The sequence below is a fragment of the Rhinolophus sinicus genome, chromosome 1, assembly GCF_057876585.1.
Source record: "Rhinolophus sinicus isolate RSI-liver-muscle chromosome 1, RSI-T2T, whole genome shotgun sequence".
NCBI classification, from domain to species: Eukaryota; Metazoa; Chordata; class Mammalia; order Chiroptera; family Rhinolophidae; genus Rhinolophus; species Rhinolophus sinicus.
Window position 1 is genome coordinate 165,272,781 of NC_142501.1, and position 18,901 is coordinate 165,291,681.

Consider the following 18,901-nt stretch of genomic DNA (forward strand, 5'->3'; position numbering starts at 1 on the left):
TAAAATGCTTAAGAGAGGCAGTATGATCACAGGGCTGAAGGTCCTGCATTTACGTAAGTATTCATTTTCTTAGCTATTTATTTGTATTACAAAACAAAAATAGAAGACTTTTCTAAAGGTATTTTTATTTACATTTTACATAAGAATTGAGAAAATGTCAGTTGTCCATATCAAAGGATGTGGAAGCTAAAGCAATAGTCTCTCCCCAAAGTTGCTACTAGTAGGTTCATTACCTGTAAGGTTAAGGTTCTGGTTCCCATAGAGTCCAAAGACAAGATCTACAGGTTGCTTTTAGTTCTTGAGAGAAAAGGAAACTAAGAAAGGTGCTCACCATAAAAACGAAAGGAAAGGAAAGAGTAGATTGAGTTTCTGTCCTTAAAAGAAACTAGAAAATTAGAAAAGACATTGTCATTTCAAAGCAATTTATGTTCATGATAACTGGACAGTTATAATGACAGATTTCTTTTTCAGTTGTGTGCTTTCAGAAATAATGTTAAATTTACTTAAAATCAGGTATTTTAAAGGTTTCTTGCATGTTAAATGGTTAAAAGTGGTGTTATTAAAGAAAAAGTGCAAAATCTTTTTTTACAGAATAGTATAAATGTTTATTTTTTGTATGATTTACTTTGCTGTCCTGTTTTTACAATATAGAAAAGTGTATTCTTTGAATAGCTCTAGTAAATATAAATTTAATCTTTCTACTTTGGGATGTAAATAGAGCTAAAAAATTATATACCCAACCCTCCCCAAATAGTCTTTTAAAATTGTTGAGTTAATGTGGATATTAATCTTGTTCAGCAATTTGATGCAAATGCCTAAATACAAAAAGTTTAGTAAGTACTACACACAAAGGAAAAGGCTTAATACTTTAGCTTCTTGAAAATCAGAAAAACTAGTAGCATTTGATTGCACCTTCAAATTTTTACAAGCAAAACATTCTCAAGCAATGCCATCATACATAATCTATAATTGTAATCCAAATTTCACAAACATTTTCTGCACACTGTATATAAATACACATCACAAAGGTGCAATTAGAATTAAACATAGAATATGTACAAAATGAACAAAGTTTAGGTTTAGACCAAAAAGGTATTGTAATCTTTTGAAAAATAACTTGATTAGATATTATTTTATCCTCTTACACTAATTTACATTTATACAAATTTTAATTAAACATACTAGATTGAGGTGCTAAGAATGTCTGCACTATCTACATTTAAAGTTTACTGCACTATAATTTTATAAATCCAAATTTCAAAAGGAAGATACTTTAATGAATAATGGAATCTTCTTTTGGATTACTTAATTTCTATTGCCTATATCTTGCGTGTTCATATGAACATATATACACACTTAATACATACAACTATAGATTCCTTGCAGGAAATGTAATAATTATATACTAATTACCGAGGATTAAGGTACCTAACAAAATGCCTGAATTCCAACATGGTTTTCTCTTGTCATAAAATCCACAGTCCTATTATAACAGGCTCTTAAATTCATAAAGGTTTGTATTTCTGAAAATGATTTAGGTTATTTTAGAATTATATGAAAACACTCATACCTTCAGCTTACCAAATCACTGGCTAAAAGTAATGCCTTATTAAGCTTCCATTATAAAAAACAAAAATCCCACTACAATTTTGAAAGCTTTGTTAGGAGGCCCATTTCAGTAAATCAAGTAAGAGTCATATATTGGTTTAATACCTTTCGGTTCAAAAGTCTATAAAATAGAGAAGTGTTTGTATGGATGAAAAATCCTTCCTGAAACTCATCTCTTAGAGCTTCAAGCTTCAATATACTGTATTTCTCCATCCAAGCCGAATTTGATACCTGGTAATTATATAAGGTTCTATTTTATCACTACATAATAATAATAATAGCAATAATAATAATAATAATAATGTTTACTTCTATTTATATGCACCTCTCATTTTAATAGTACCCAGTAATCACTTTGACAATTTATTATCATTTCAAATACATACCACTTCCTTAAAAGAAAATGGAAACATCCCAGAGCATTTCTTAGTCACCCCTTATTATAAAAACACATTGGCCATCCTTTGAGAATTCTTTACTATCCCTTAACACTTAATGTTTTTCAAAAAAACAAAATAACTTTTGTATTTTAAGTGTGCCTACAGATTACTTCCCCTTCTGACATTCTCAAAGTCACAATAGGATATTATTCCAGAATCTGCCTTAAAAAGTCATTTTTTCTTAAAAAGATAGTGCTTTTCTAAACACAAAATGTCATTTGAATATGCTTCATAAGAATTGTTTACGTAGGCATTCTATCTGCTTATATTCTAGTCTAGTACCAAAGAATGACTGGGTATTACCAATGCTTCTTTGGCTTTTTCTACTGAACAAAGTCATACAACGCCATACATAATAAATTATAGTAATTTATAAATGTTCTTTGTCAATAGAGTCAGAAGGATAGAACATCTAATTCTTAAGAAACCCAAGCAAATTAAAAATCTATATAATACAATACAAAAAAATTCAATTCAGAGGGGGCATAGATTTAACTAAGATTTAAAATGTACTAATATCCTCATTTAAAATTTCTTCTCTTTCAGTATTATAATTTCAGATCTCACAAGGACTGGATTAACAATACAGTAATTGTTAAACTAACTTCCAGAAAACCAAGAGTCCCTGCACCTTCAATTTTCTGTACAGTTTCATTTATCAGTCTTTTATGCAAGAGTTAGCAATTCATGGCACAAGGGTCACTTTTTGCTTTTCCAGCAGAGTTGATGACGCTCATCAAACATCGTCCAAATTCCTCAAGTATCATCCGTTCAGCTGCTGCCTTTGATTTTCCCTTCTTGTCTGCCTGCTCTGCCTGGGCAAGAAGGCAATTACACGTGGCTTCAGCTACTTCCTTAGTTACAAATGTAAATGGCAATCTGAAATGATTTTTGAGAAAGAAAGAGAGAGATGATGATGGTGTTGAGTAACTTTAAAAATGGATGACATTCTTTCATTTGGAAATCTCTGATGACATTTTCATGGTTCACCAGGACACTGAGCATCACAATCTTTTCAGTGAGCACAAGCACATCCTAAAGAGCTTTGAAAAGTTAGAGCTGGTTTATGATTGAACATATTTTCAAAATGTTGTTCAGAAAATATGTCTTCTTAGCTAACTAAAAGATGTAATTCTACATGACTGGACTTTTTCTATAACAAAAGTCCTCCTAATTTGTGAATGTAAGTAAGCTCCACAAGTGCAGTCATTGCTATATCTACTGCTGCTTCTTCACTGCCTAGAACAGTGCCTGACACATGGAGACACTCCATGCATATTTGCTGAATGAATGAGTAATATTGGGAATTGAAAGCACTGTCCAATCCTGTACAACACTGCAATTAAAGCACTTTCCTATAGTCCCATATATTTGAAACAAAACAAACAAAAAGGTACCCCAAATTCTTGCATTGTTCTATCACAACAAAAACAATGGGGAAACCAGATGCTGTTCTATACATGGAGTTTCATTCATAAAGCTCTGAACTACTGAATATTAAATTTGAGCAATCCATCCTGAGGCTTGCTATATATAGACAAGTGGTAAAAACCTGCAAGAGATAAAATCGGGCAACCTAATTCTAACCACTAACTCAACAACTTGTAAGCAGTCACTGATAGAAGGAAACTACAAAACAAAATAAACAAAGTCTTTAATTAAGGCCTGCCATGACAAAAGAGGATAATTAAGGACTTAGGCTGTTATATAGTTGTATAGAAATCTTTAAAATATAAAAAGCACTTTAAATTAGGAAATATTATATTATAATAATATTGTATAATTATTAAAACTATAACAGTAGTACATGTAATATTTAGAAACTACAAAAGTAAAGAAAAAATTCAAATTTTTGTCACTCAAAGACAAAAGTTACATGGCTGGTATAACTTTTTATACAGTTTTTTTTTAACATAGTTTTGAGTATAGTATATAACTTTGTGTTCTTAAATACTTCATAATATAAACATTTCCCCATGAAAATTAATTGAAAAATTAATTGCATGTAAAATATTTGAGTATAGCAATATTTCAGTCTCCAAATGGAGATTAGATTTAATATTCTGAAGGATTATTGAAAGCATATTACCAGAAAGGAGTCTGCCTATTAAGATGTCTGCCCATTTCCACTTTATTTAGTTAAGAACCATTTGCTGATTATATTCCAGTTGTAAGAGTTCTTTAGAACTAGTATCTGAAATATTTTGTACAAAAGAAGTCCTACTGTTACTAGTATTGGATCTTATTTCAATTTAGGCATTTTAAATGATATACCATTTGCAAGCCTCATTCCACTTAATAATTCCTCAAATTAACCTCTAACAAACTCTCTAATATAAACCCAAGTTAGTAAACATGTTACATCAGGCCCTGCCAAACGCACCAAAGATGCTTTACTCCTCACAGCCATGTGATAAGGGAGATTTGAAGGCTAAGAAAACAAGCTTAGAGGTGAAGTGCTTGTCGAATTCACAAACTATTACAGAGCACAGATAGTATTTAAACTCAGGTTGGCCTGACTTTAAAAGAAGCTCCACCTTTCCAACTCCAGAGCTCAGCAGTCTAGTGAAATTAGGTGCTCCACCGGGATGGGGAAAGTGCTGCGAGGATATGCAAAAGGCAAGAGATGATAAGAAAGTGCAAAAATACGGATAATGACACAACCAGTAGTGGGTATTAAAAATTTGGTTTTCTTAGGCGTTTTTCAAATTACATAATTGCTCATCTTAGTAGGGAGAAATCAAATTAAAGCACAGTCAACTAAAAGCATTACTGTGCATTTTAGAACTGTGCAACATATTTGAGTGGTTTTTCTGTTACCTTTAAATTCCTTTATAGCAAGCAACTAAATAAAATGCAAAAATGAAGTTTGCAACAACCAAAAGCATGAACTCAATTTTGTCCAAAATGAGAAACTACCAAAAACGAATATTCATGTCATACTATAAAAAGAGATGAAAATATTGACTTACTTTCCTCCTCCACTGTTCAAAGTTGGTGCTGGCCTAGTAAGCAAGTCCGAAATTTGAGAGGATAACTTAGTCTTTGCTGCTGTTTGTTGCTGTACCCTTACTTCTGCTGCATCTGCCAAGTGCATCAATGTCTTTCTTTCAGGGCTTTCTTCAAAATTCTTACAGCCAATACATTTGCATATTGAAGAACACATTATTTTTGCCTAGAAGATTCACAAAAGAAAAGCTTCCAAATTCAAATCAAAAAACATTACTGTAAGTAGACTCCATGATCAAATCAACAAATAATAGAACTGGTCAACTGATATAAGATAAAATGGAAACATCTCTTGCTGACAAACACTAAATGGGCTAACCACCCATGTGGATCGGTAGGTATTCTCAAGTCTGAGAGTGGCTACATAATGTTTGTGTTTGAGCCCTTCCATGTCAATTTCCCCTCCACTATAGATTTTCCTCCTGGTATGAATAACATATGTTCTTTATAAAGAATATAAATGATGCATTACAGTACTAAAAAATAAGAGTCCACCAGAATCAAACCACCTCAGTGAAATCTTCGACATGTTAGTGACCTCCCACTTATGCAAACACACACACAATATTCACATTAAAGGAATTTAATAGATGCTATTTTTATTATGGATATCTCTTTCCCTGAATCTCTGTTCCAGATTCCCCAAACCCTTTGATAGTCCATATTAAACTAGTGTGTCCTTTCATGTGAAAATATGCAAAATATATGTATATTTGTGAAAAACATTGACCTTATATACATACACATATATTAACTCACAAATATAAGTCTTTCTTTTTTCAGTTTGTTTTACAAAATCATATTCCCACTTTTCTGCATCTTCCTTTTCTCACACTAAGACTCAAGAAATCCATCCCTCCAAGTCATCTGGCATAGGCTGAATTCAAATATTAATCCCTGGTATGGATGGGCTACATTTTATTTGGGCATTCACTCCCCTGTCGATGGGTATTTATTTTGTTTCCAGTTCTTGAGTACCACAAACAATGAATAAAAAGATTTTTTGTATATATTATACTTTTATTTCTATGAGCTAGATTTCTAGAATTGGGCTTACTGGCCAAAGGGTACATGTATTTTAATTTTAATAGATGTGGCCAGATTGTTTTTCAAAAGGCTGTAACACCTCACATCTCATCAGAAATGTATAAAAGAAACCTTTCCCACATTCCCTCCAACAAGGTATATTATAGCTCTTTTTAATATTTACCAATCTGATTGAGGGGAAAACCTAAAGTGAGATCTTACTGTTCTTTAATTTGCATTTTCTAGACTCCTAGTAAATTTGAGTATCTTTTATTGGCTGCATTTTCTTCAGTGAACCCATGTCAATTTAAATAAATAATTTCTCTCTACAGCACCTAGCATGATAAATGGATCATACTGTGAACACATTTTACACTGCACCTTTCTTACTACAATATACTAATAAATTCTATTTACCAAGGGAAAAAATGGAGACACATTTTAAGTTAATTGGGTTACTATGAGTCAGGCGGGGTTACTTTACTTAACTAAAGCAATACTTAGTAAGTATCTAATGATGAAGGGATAAAAATCCCTCAGTGAGGGAGTGGGGTGGCGGGGTGGGGGGGACACATACCAATAAAGGAAATTTGGGTTAAGTTTTAAGAACCATAAGAAAGGTACTAATAATGCCTAACAGTATCTCAGGAGGGAGAAATTAGAATGACAAGGCGTCCATTTGGCTTTGCTTATTCAACTTTTTTTGTGGCGAATTAAATTATTCACATATGGTTGAATTTCATATGCCTAGAATGTATTGATTGCTCAATGCCATATACATGAAAGGCTTTCTTTGCTCTTCAGACCCAGCTTTACATCAATTTTTATTTTCTCTCTTTTTGTGGACTTGGTTTTATAGCTTACATTTTATATATTCATGACAATTTTTATATGATATGGTTTATGAACAGAAGCCACCTCTTTCATCAGGTATTTAAAGAAGAGTCAATCTTTTCCAATAGTGGATGAAAAACCAACTTGTTCGACTCTGAGACATAATTTAAGAGACTTTCAAAAATAATCTTGGTGCGGCCTGATGGCTCAGTTGGTTAGAGCACGAGTTTTAACAACAAGGTTGCCGGTTCAATTCCTGCATGGGATGGTGGGCTGCACCCCCTGCAACTAAAGATTGAAAATGGCGACCGGATTTAGAGCTGAGCTGCGCCCTCCACAACTAGATTGAAGGACAACTAGTTGGAGGTGATGGGCCCTCAAGAAACACACTGTCCCCCAATTCCCCAATAACATTTATTTAAAAAAATAAATAAATAATCTTGATTATACACAATTTTCACTCATACTAACTGACTTTAGGACTAACAAGATTATTACTTTACTGTACTTCCTCAAAGAAGTATTTGACCTTTGCAATGCATAAAGGATTCATTACACAGGGAATTCAGTACACAAAATCTTTGACACGTTTCTGTATGGGAAGGGGCACTGAATTGCAGGTACATGCTCCTGGAGCAGAGCTAATTTTATTAGGGGAGAGTGCAATCCTTGGTGGTATTACTTTACCAAGTGTAAGGCTAGGCCTTCTGCCCAAACTAAAGTCTCCCTCTGAATATGAAATTTGAAAGAATGAAAATATACCAGATGAGAAGAGCCAACTGTAGAAATAACTCAACCCCAAAGATTGTCCATAAAGAATTTCAGGCACACCAAGAAACCAACGAGAGTAACCTAGAGTTAATCTCAGGCCTGACTAGATTGTTACATTTAAGCTTTGCAAATAAAAATAATAAACTACATAGTACTTTGTCTGAAGCAAGAAGGGGATAAGTTACATGGCATCTCAAAGCAGAGTTTCAACTACATTCTCTGGAAAAGATGATTCACCCATAAATAAAAACAGCTAGTTGAGTGGGATGGTGAAATGGTAAAAATGAATGCAATCACCTCACAATGACCAATAACCAATTCCAGCAATATTCCATGTTCCTCCTTTTCTATTTTTATGTTCACAAAGCAAACTTCTTAACATAATTTAGTTTTTCGCACAGCAGTGTTCTTCAACAGGGCGCTACTGGCATTTGGGCAGGTCAATCTTTACTTTCAGGACTGCGCCCTGAAATATAGGCTATTTTGTATCCATGTATATTTCTAAAAAGCCCGTGGGGGAGATTGGGTAGTATTGCCCCTCAGTTGAAGGCTATAATTTCCAATCCACTTTTATGTTATTTTTATTGAAAATCAGTAAACTGGTGCTCTGATTTGCATACTTACTGGTATAATGATCAAGAAGTTATGAACTGGTAAATCAGCTAATGAGACCCCAAGCTGTAATGACAAAACCAAGGTACAGACATACCTTGGAGATACTGCATATTGTGGGTTTGGTTCCAGAGCACCACAATAAAGCAACTGCCACAATAAAGCGAGTTGTACCCTTTTTGCTGGTAGAGGGTCTTGCCTTTAAGTTGTAAAAAACTCAACATCTGTGAAGCACAATAAAGCGAAGTGCAATTGTTCCTCTGAACCTTTCTTGGGAGACCACGTCTTCCTCAATTTAGGGCCCTTGGGCCAACTGTACATATTTTCTAACTGCAAGAGCAAAGCAATTTCCTAATTTCCAAGTAAATTTTTATAGTATGCCCTTTCTAAAGTTATTTTCAAAAGATGGTTAGATTATTTTCCAACGAGCATCTCACCTCATAGCATTCACAGTAGTTTTTAAGACATCCAGATCGTTTGCAATTACATCCTTTGCTGTGACGTCGATCTGATTCTCCCTCCTTTCCTTTCCCTATTTTAGGCTTAAAAGCTTCTGGATTTCTGTCAAGGCATGCCTATCAAAACAGATCAAATATCAAGTGAAGTTAAATAACAGATTACATTTAAATACTGCAAAGGATGAATGGATAAATAAAATATGGCATATCCATACAACAGAATAGAACTCAGCAGTAAAAAGGAAATGTTACAACATGGATGAAACTTGAAACAAAAATATTCTAAAGATTGTATGATGGTTGTACAACCCTGTGACTATTGTAAACCATTGAATTATACAGTTTAAATTGGGTGAATCATATGTGTTAATTATTTCTAAATAAAACTGTTTCTAAAAATAATAAATAAATACATACATACATACATACATACACACATACTGCAAAGGGAATTAATTTGCTTTGTAAAACAAAGAGTCCTACAAAAAAAAAACATGTGAAATTAGAAATTTTTGTGAGTTAAATGAAATAAAAATAATCACCTTTATTGCTTTTTGCCTTTCATTTTCATGTTCCAAATTATTATAACAATTAGTACAATTGCAGTTGTTGCAAAATTCACCATTTGCAAAGCAATCACAATATCTGGAATATAAAAGTCAATGTAAGTCATACAAAAAAGTCATTGTTAAAGCAAACAAAACTAGAAATTATCTGCATGATCTATGCAACAAAGAATTTTAGAATTGTACTTAAAACTACCTCGTTATACTTATATGTTGTCAACTACATGGTAAGACTCAAAATGAAAGTCACCGGCTCCTTAGAATTTTGGTTTAGAAACTTAGTTCCAGCAGTAACAGCTGTTAACACAACAGCTATATGATTTTATGTGCCCCCAAAGTAAGCTTTTTCAAAATAATGAAAAAGGAAAATTGTGGGCTATATTCTATGAGTGGAACCTGCTCACCTGAGCTACTATCATGCTTTTTCAGACTCCCACATGACCAGCGCTTTTCATTTAACTGTTTTATGTCAAATCTCCTACTTCAGTACTAAGAAGCAAATTAATCATCCAACAATTTTTAAAACTACGCAGCGTATCACCTCATTCAGAAGACCAGACAGAAAGGTCATAAATAAGACCAAATGTGTTATTATTAAGGGCAGAGACTATGTCTATCTACTTCCTGCTGTTGCGTCCCTAACTCTAATTCCAGTACCTCATCTATGAGAAGGACTCTGAAATTATTTTTTTCTGAATGAATGAAAGTATTTTTACAATGCCATATGTTCTCCAACATTCACACTTATATGTTTATTTAAATTACTCAGACTTATAAAATTGGTCTATCAAGAATTTTTAGTTAACTCTATTTTAAAAAGCATTTCAGGTATATCCAATGAGGTAACAGTAGCAAAAAGACTTACAATTTCAAACACAGCGATTTTGTACAATTACAGGGCTTTCTGGGCCGACTGGCGGACTCTGATGAGATTATGCTATATAGACAACAAAAAAGACATACATTTTAATCAATTAAAAGTAACTATTTAAAATTAGAAAAATCTGTAAATTCCTCCTAAAATGAAGCTTTAACAAATATATCCAGCTCTAATAAAAGTTTGCTGTGTTGTCCGTTTACATTAAGTTCAAAAGCAAGTTGTAACACAAAAAGCTAAATAGCCAAGATACGGATTAAAAAAAAAAAAAAAAACAAGTTATCGATAGCTTCTATGAAACATTCCACAAAACATATTCCTCCTTCTGAGAGAACTAAAGTTGAAATCTCAAAACTTTTCGGATGCAATTATAAAAGGTAGTGAGTAGAAAAGGGTGTGTAGGGCCAGAATTTGGGAGGGGAGGAAAGGGTAGACTGATTCCGTCAGATAGCTAGGCACTGCCTCTAAATCAACACTGCAAAGGTAACAATAAAAAGATTTAAAAACAGACAAAAAAAGCAAAGACCTAACATAATTTAAAAACTAATTAAAAAAATATCTTCAGGGTGGGAGAGAGATGGAGAAGTGGAGAGATAGAGAAACAGAGAGAACAGTAGAACACGTGGCAAAATTGGTGAATGCAAATAAAAGATATTTGGGAGTTCTTCTGACTATTCTTGTGACTTTTCTGTTTAACGTATTTCGAAATAAACAGTACCATAGAGGCATGCTCACATAGCTTTGAGGGGAAAAAAATTAAATAAATGTATTTTGAAATATATATATATATATTTGATGCTGCATTTCACCTGATTTAACAATTTATATATTTTCAAAATACTCACCCATTGAATGGAAGTCTTGCCTGGGTCTGGATACCCGGTGTTCCAGTAAAGTTAGAGTTGCTTGCTATTGACACATATGAAGACTGCTGTAGCTACATGTAAAGAAAGGTAATTTTAGACTCTATTTACAAAAATGGATAAATTCTCAGGTATAATGATCAGTCAGAAGCACAATTCATATACTAAAATATTAATAGGAAAAACAGAATGGACAATTTCATATAAACTCACCACCTCATGGAGTCTATTCTAAAGACCCAAACTAATAATACTAGAGATGAAAACAACATAAACATTTTAAAGTGCCACATTATACAAATACAGGAAATTTTTTCATAGAGGAGTATGTTATCAGGATTAGGAAATTCTAGATGAATGCTCTGAAAGAGTAATAATGTGTACTGGCTAGAAAAATGCAATGTGTCTACTTGTAAATAAAACAGGTACTGTACTGATCATCACAATGCAAGTTATAGAGAATGAGAAGTTATGTGCACAATAATGAAGTTTCTACTTCAAACTCATTTCAAAACATAAGAGATGCTAATGATAAAAATACTGAACATTAATTTTTAAAAACATCTTTTTAAAACATATTTTGAAAAACATAACGTATTTTAAAGTACAATTCATTAAAATACAGATAGGTTTCCGTCTCTCTCTCTTATAATCTGAAATAAATTCAATAGCTTAGAACATGGTACTAATTTGCTTGATTCTTACATGAAAAAGAAAACTTCTATATGCTTCCTAGAAGCCACACTCCTAACCCAAGCCAGACAATTGGATAATCTGTGGCTTTGATCTAAAGATGACCAAATGAGAGAGTCTGGACAGGTCACTAAAGATACATCGCATAGAAATGTATATCACAGTATATTTTCCAAGAACAAGTCAGTGACATCATATTCATAGATGAGGAAGAGCTTTATTAGTCACAGTTGTTTCTGAATTCATTCGGACTCTGCTGATTTTAGCTTCAACTTACTTTCTCTTATATCTACATGATCTTGCCCTCTCGCCAAACTGCCCTCAGTTCCAAATTATTTGACGTTTATAGTTGATTTATGCTATGTATTCCTCAATGCTAAATATACATAAAAATAACTTAGAAGTTCTCATTAACGTTTCAAGGTTGTGGAAAGAGCCATTTTAATACTGAATTAGATGGTTTGAGTAGTTTCAGAATGTGATAGCGCTAGACATTTTAGACCCAATTATCCTTTTGGAAGTGCAATGACTTCATTTTTGCCTCCTACCTGAGTAACATACTGCGCTGGAAGCACTGCGTAACCCACATTCCCTGTTCCCGGAGCTGGGGCCAACACAGTGCCTGGTGGCAGGTTAGTGAGGTTTGGCTGGATCTGTGGCAGTGGGGTGGCAGGCATGATAAGCCGCTGCTGTGGCTGGCTGGTAGTAACTATTTGTGAAGTTGGATTGATTGGTTTTGGAACCTAAAAAGGAAGAAATTGTATCAATAATTACAAAAATAAACTTTACAGCTTCTCGGTGCAGTATACATTTCTTGTCCTTCAATCTTAACTTTCAATTTTAAAAGCAAATTGTCTGTGGGAGCCACTGAGAAAAGATGTTATGTGATACTCACTTGTTTGACAGTCTGTGCTGGGACAAGTGGAACTGACATCCGCACTGGAGTGGTGTTGACAACCATAGGCTTCGCTTTTTAAAAAAAGGGAAACGGGATAATTTACTTACAGGAAATAGTTTTTAAAACATTTAAGATACTTAGTTCCCTCAAGATATCCTCATGAAAGACCTACAGAATTCCATTTGCTTCCTATTTGAAACAATGTTTAATCAGGATCACTACCTTTCAAAATTCCTTAACCCATCTGCTAGGTAGCTATATAGTCTGTCCACTTTAAGAGGGAATGTTTGTCATTTAACACATTCTACTGAAAATACTTCAGTCTGTATTTGGACGACTTATATAGTCATCACTAAATCCAGTCAGATGAAACACTGCATAAGTAAAAAAATACTGCCATTCAGGAGCTTGGGTAACAACGCTCTTCTATACTATTTCTAATTGCTGTGTTTGTATTTACACCAGAGAAAAATATTATTCTTGTGTAATTCATTATTTACAGAATATCTATTAAAAGGCAGCACAGCATGGTTAAGAATATGGTCTCTTGAATCATCAGACCCTGGGAGTTCAAATCCCAATTCTGCTGCTTTCTAACTACTTAAACTTTCTTTGCCTTTATCTTTATCTGCAATATGGGGATGGTATCTCCCTTAAAGGGTATAAGGATTAAATATTAATTCATAAACGTTTATTAGAACAGTGCTCAACAAATAGTAAGTGCTTAATAAATGTTAGTTGCCATTATTGTGATTAATGTTATTACTACAACCATTACTACTATATAAATGACACTGTGGACAGTGTTCCAGGGAAATTCAAGTACAAGACACCCGCTCAAAGAGATTATATTCAAGTCGAGCAGATTAGACAAGGACCCAATAAAATAAATACTGTTAAAAAAGAGGAAGTGCTGTGGGAGTTCAAAGGCGACAGAACATACATGCAATTGGCAGAGGATGAGCTATGGAAAGAATGCATTGAGGACACAGGTTCTGAGATAGGTCCTGTTCAGTGGATAGGTTACAGAGAGGGCACACAGGCTGGAGAAGGACATTCCACACAGAGGGAGAGGCATGAGAAGTGGAGGCTTAATGCTAGAAAGCAGCAAATATTGCACAAAATGTTAGTGACCAGAGCTAGTTTGGCTGCAATTAGGCAAGCACAGGCAAAAAGGACGACTGCAAGACCTCGAATGTGAGGGAGAAATCTGTGTTTTTAATTCCGTAGGCAATGAGAAGTATCTGAGGATTCCGAAGTACAGAAATATGATCGGAATAGCACGAAAAGAAACTGTGTTTGGCAGCAGTGTGTAAGACAGAATGGGGCTGCAAGAAACAAGTTAAGAGTGCAAAAACTGAGGGTCTAGTCTGGGGTAACAGCACTGGGAATGGAAAGGAGAGAGCAGTTGCAAGAAACATGGTAGAGGTGGAAGGAACATGAATTATCAACCTTTTGGATGGCAGAAATTGTAGGTATAAGGGAAGAAAAGTCACTGTGAAACTTTCAAGTGGCTGGGAAAATGACAGCTATTAAAACTAAAAACTCAAGGATGAGCTGATTTGAAGGGAAGATGAAACGTGACAGAAACGCTATGATGAAACTCAGGAGATTGGCACAAGACCTATTATTATCTTTAGATCAAAAGAAATACAATGTTTAATACTGCCTACTGCCACTTTCACAGTCTAAAAAAGGGATTTAGGTAGATAGAAAGGACATCCCTTATTTATGCAAATAGTCTAGAGCCAGGTCTGAGAAAGGTTGAGATAAGGGGATCTAAACTGCTCAGAATAATAAAAGGAAAAAAAATAGACTTCCTTGGATGGAAACGCTGGGCAGGTCAATGGCTGAAGACCAAAAGTACAGAGTCCTGGAAGAACATTAGTGAGTACGCTGACCTAAACGGGAGCAGGCCCCTGCATCAAGGTGATAAACTAAGGAGAAGAGGGGAAGGCAGGAGACCTCCAGAAAGTGTATAATTAGTGGTGAGGACTGCATATTTCTGAATACACTAAAAACCACTAAACAATATGCTTAGCAAAGGTGAATTTTACAGTAGCTATGAATTATATCTCAATAAAGTTGTTAAACAAAGAGTATATGACCATGAATTATAGAAGCAGTGACATCCAATTCCTGATTTGAAATTGTTTCCTGTTGAGTCTCCTCAGTTACTTTATCTTTAGTAAAGTTATAATAACCATTGTAGACTGGCCTCAGCAATACTGTAAGGCACTGAAAGGCGAACTGAAAGGTACTAAAAGCCTGAAGTCATGCTTGGGACACAGAAGAGTGGACTCCCTGCACCACTGGCTCCTGGGCGAGGAGATGCTGATCATCGTTCCATGAGCAGACAAAGCAGCAATTCTGAAGCAAGTGCGAAAACTAGAGAAACGTAAGAACGTCCTCCAAGTCCACGAAATAATGGGGAAGGAATGTGTGGTCTGCCCTCAAACTCTGATGATTCCTATTTGGAGAATAAAGAAAGGAACCTCATGCGTGTGTGTGCATGTGCACACACACAGAGCTGGAAAATTTGGGAAGTCAGGTTTACATTAGCTTGGCATCTACATGATGAGTTTTAACTGAAACCTGGGGAATGCAGAAAATATGGTCAGAAAAAAGGACACTATAAATTGCCTAGGGAAGGGGGGGTATCATACTGACGTTATATAATAAATCAACAGTCTATTTCTCCTCCTTAACTTTTGAGCTGTCCAGTATTACTACTACTGCAGTTTTCAGAGAAGATGGCATAGTCTTTCATTGTCTAGTCTTTAACTGGAATTCTGACAATCTTTTTAGAACAGCCCCTTCCAAACTTCAGAAACCATAGCTGCAAGTTTCGAGACTTCTTAATTTCTTAAATTGATTTCCTCCCTCACCAAGATGGCAGAAGATAATATTCTAAAGAGGTTAACCAAGCACTCTTCTGGCTCTTTCTGCAGTGCTACCTGCCATCCAGCCTGCAATGAACAGTATGGAGCCTTTGAATGCTGTTTTTGTATGGCTTTCATGAGAAAATGTACAAGATGAGCCCAATTCTTTTTGGCATAAGTAAATTGCTCATAGGAAATTAAGCCCTTAGAAAGACATTAATACATTTGATGAACTAGAGCAACTATTTAGTGTATCTCTAATAAAAACTGTAAGTTAACTCGCTATTCCTGAGAAATAATATAGTATATTATACATACCCAGATCTTTTATGGGATAGAAGAGAAAGACAAAAAGAAAAATATGGGTGAATATAAGGGAAACTGCATGGGTAGTAAGTGTCTGTGAGTGGCTGGGAAGAGGGTATACATAGAGAAGGAGCCAGAGAGACAGACGGGAGAAGAGAGGAAAAGTTGAAAGTGGACAGCAAAACAGGAAGAAGCAGGGAAGGGTGTTATGTGGGGACGTGCAGATGAAGGATTTTCAGGAGGCAGAGAGAATAGAGAGATACAGGCAGAAAGACAGACATGAAATTGGAAAAGAAGCCACCGGTAAATACCCTAGAATTACAAAATGCCCAACCCATCCCTCCACTCTTCCTGGATCTTCAGCTCCCTTTTCTACTTACACCAAAGCCTTATTCTTGATAATGAGTAAATTCATTTTAACATCACACTGGAAATTATACTCAGCATATTGTATACATACAAACAACACACACATAAAATATCACCAATTGTATCTAATGACTGCTTTATATCATTATGATATCTAAGGAAATTGAACTTGTAAGCACTTCTGTTAGTAACCTGCTAAGTTTCAGTATTGAGAGAATACAACCTTGACTCCCCTAGTCATTTTTCCTCTCATTAAGAACAAACACTGTAATAAAAGATTTTCTTCCACAATCAGTTTAAAGAAGGATTAGAAAATTTAATTTACTTGATATGTCTGATTTTAATAGAACACACACTAAAATGCTGTTTCCCTCAGGCGTCCTCCACTTTCTCCCACTAGTAATTTAAAAAATAAGCAGTTTTTTCTTCTAGTTTCCCTTAAGTGAACTAGCTATCAGCAATAGACGGCTTCGCCCTCTGATCCTTTAAAAAAAAAAAGGAAAGAATAAACAAGTGGTCTTTAATTCTTCTATTTACATCCATAAACAATAAATCATTCATTTGCATCAACTTTTTGACATCACTGAAATATGTGGCAGTCTTCCAAGGAAAAAACCTGATCCTTTCACACCATTCAATTTTTTAACAATTAGATAAATATGGAGAAAGGTTATGTGTGAGTCTGTGTATGTGTATCAGGTGGTAGGAAGGGTTAAACACAAACAGAAGATGGAAGGACTATAAAAAGGAATATCTTCCAGGAAAAAAACACAACTGAGCAAAACAACAGAACATTTCAATGGCTTTTTATTAAAAATTACAGATTCAAAATAAGTACAGAATGAAAGTGATATAAATTCTTACTTATTTACACCTTGCCTACTGGTTATTTCAACTGACCCAAACCCTACCAAGCATCTTCATTGTTTAGAAAGTAAGATAAGTAATTTGTTTCCATCTAAATTTATCCCACTGGCATCAATAGTAGGTTTTAAACCAGCAATAAAATGACTACCCACAAACTGATGAATACTTATCTGGTACTATAGCACACTGTGTACCAACTTCTAGCAGAATGAAATACTATAGTTATATACAACTACAATTCTGTCACTGCTTTCTATAACAGCTACTAATTCAAACTCTTAGCTGAATTGCCATATTTAATCAGGATTTCAGCAAGAAAAGGATCAATGTTATTCAATAATGTTCAAAGCATTAATTACTATTTTAAAAATGGTTACTAACCTTGCTGAAGAGGCTGAGTGTTTGTACTGGGATTCTGACTAACTGGCTGGGTTGAGCTACTGGCTGTTGTGGCAGTAACAAGTCGGACATAATGAAACTTGCTTCCAGGCACTTGGATCTGCTGGACATTGGAAGCAGTTGCCAGAGGAATAATTGTCTTAAATTGTGATGTGCTCACGCCTCCAACAGTGATGGTCTGCACAGCTGATTTCACTGCCTAGTAAACAATACAACATGGCTCTCATTAATCTGGTATTGAATTTTCCTACACCTTTTAACTTAAGACAATCACTCAAGTAAAAATGTCTGTTCCTGTATTGCATCAAAAGCTGTTGAAAGGAACAACCTGTTCAAAGAGAAATGAAAAGAACAGTAACGAATACAGGAGTGAAACCACAATTAATGAGTTCTATCTTCCACCTCTAGTAGTTAACTTCCTTGTTAGTCCAGGTCAGATGACTTGCTATGAAGAAATTATTATTTAAATTACAAGAACTTGTACAGTTTTATTTATATAAGGTAAAATTTATAAGAAGAGGATTATTTTTAAACTCCCAGAATTAAGCCTCAGATTCAACATAGAAAAAAAAAACACAAAACGGATTACAGATATTTGACTTTATTGTTACCCACCAAATTAACTATGACAAATTTCATTTTCCCAAGTTCTAAAGGATGAAGAAACCCAAAAGAAAAGCCCATATTATACCCTCAGTAAGTCTAGTCAATTCTGAAAGGCTTAGAATATTCCACAGATACAAATGTGCCCACTAACATATGGGTAGGACAAATTCAGTCCAGAATTACATCAATTTTGGTTGTTTAGGGAAACTAATTTTGGGTGATTCAGATCTGAGTCGATATAATCATTTGTAATCTCCTTCAGTCCAACAAAAAGCAGTGCCATCTTAAAAAGCTAAATGAAACACCAGAGGCAGAACAAAACAAAAGTCTTTTAAGTTTCTCCGATCGATGTTTAATCAATGTACAACAGACTGTCATACAAAGCAAAGGTCCAGACAAGATTCTCTAACTAGTTCTATAGCATTATTTTATAAAGAATTATATCCCCACCTAGTCTTCAAAAAGCCCTCATGCTAAAAGGTAATTGACATGATGGAGAAGGCCTATATTATGTGAATAATAATTTATGAAAGAATAATTCTGGAGAATTTTAACACTTTCATAAAAGACCAGGGAGAAAAAAAAAGAATCCATTTAGTTTGGATACTCTATAGGTAATACTATCATTAGACAGAGGCACCACAAAGCAGACTTAAAATAAAGATAAGAGATAACAGCTACAACACTCTGGAAGTTAAATGAAAATATAAAAGTTTAAGAAAAGGAATAAAATATGTATGAGTACATATGGAAGATACTGAAAAATCAAGCAACCTATGAGACAAATATGTACAATATTACAAAAAAAAGTCCTTGC

At 34.4% G+C, this 18,901-nt stretch overlaps 1 protein-coding gene across 6 annotated transcripts in view; it reads right to left on the reverse strand.

Moving 5' to 3' along the window:
• Nucleotides 1–580: 580 nt before the first annotated feature.
• The window catches only part of LIN54 (lin-54 DREAM MuvB core complex component), a 63,317-nt gene continuing 44,996 nt past the window's right edge, over nt 581–18,901 (reverse strand). For all 6 annotated transcript variants that reach the window (XM_074324238.2, XM_074324251.2, XM_019731329.3 and 3 more), the window contains exons 5-13: nt 17,461–17,677; nt 12,653–12,726; nt 12,306–12,500; nt 11,047–11,138; nt 10,190–10,261; nt 9,301–9,403; nt 8,738–8,875; nt 5,021–5,223; nt 581–2,927 (exon numbers count right to left, since the gene is read on the reverse strand). In XM_074324238.2, the coding sequence (XP_074180339.1) occupies nt 2,726–2,927; nt 5,021–5,223; nt 8,738–8,875; nt 9,301–9,403; nt 10,190–10,261; nt 11,047–11,138; nt 12,306–12,500; nt 12,653–12,726; nt 17,461–17,677 (1,296 nt within the window). In that variant the 3' untranslated portion in view covers nt 581–2,725. The remainder of the gene's footprint in view (nt 2,928–5,020; nt 5,224–8,737; nt 8,876–9,300; nt 9,404–10,189; nt 10,262–11,046; nt 11,139–12,305; nt 12,501–12,652; nt 12,727–17,460; nt 17,678–18,901) is intronic.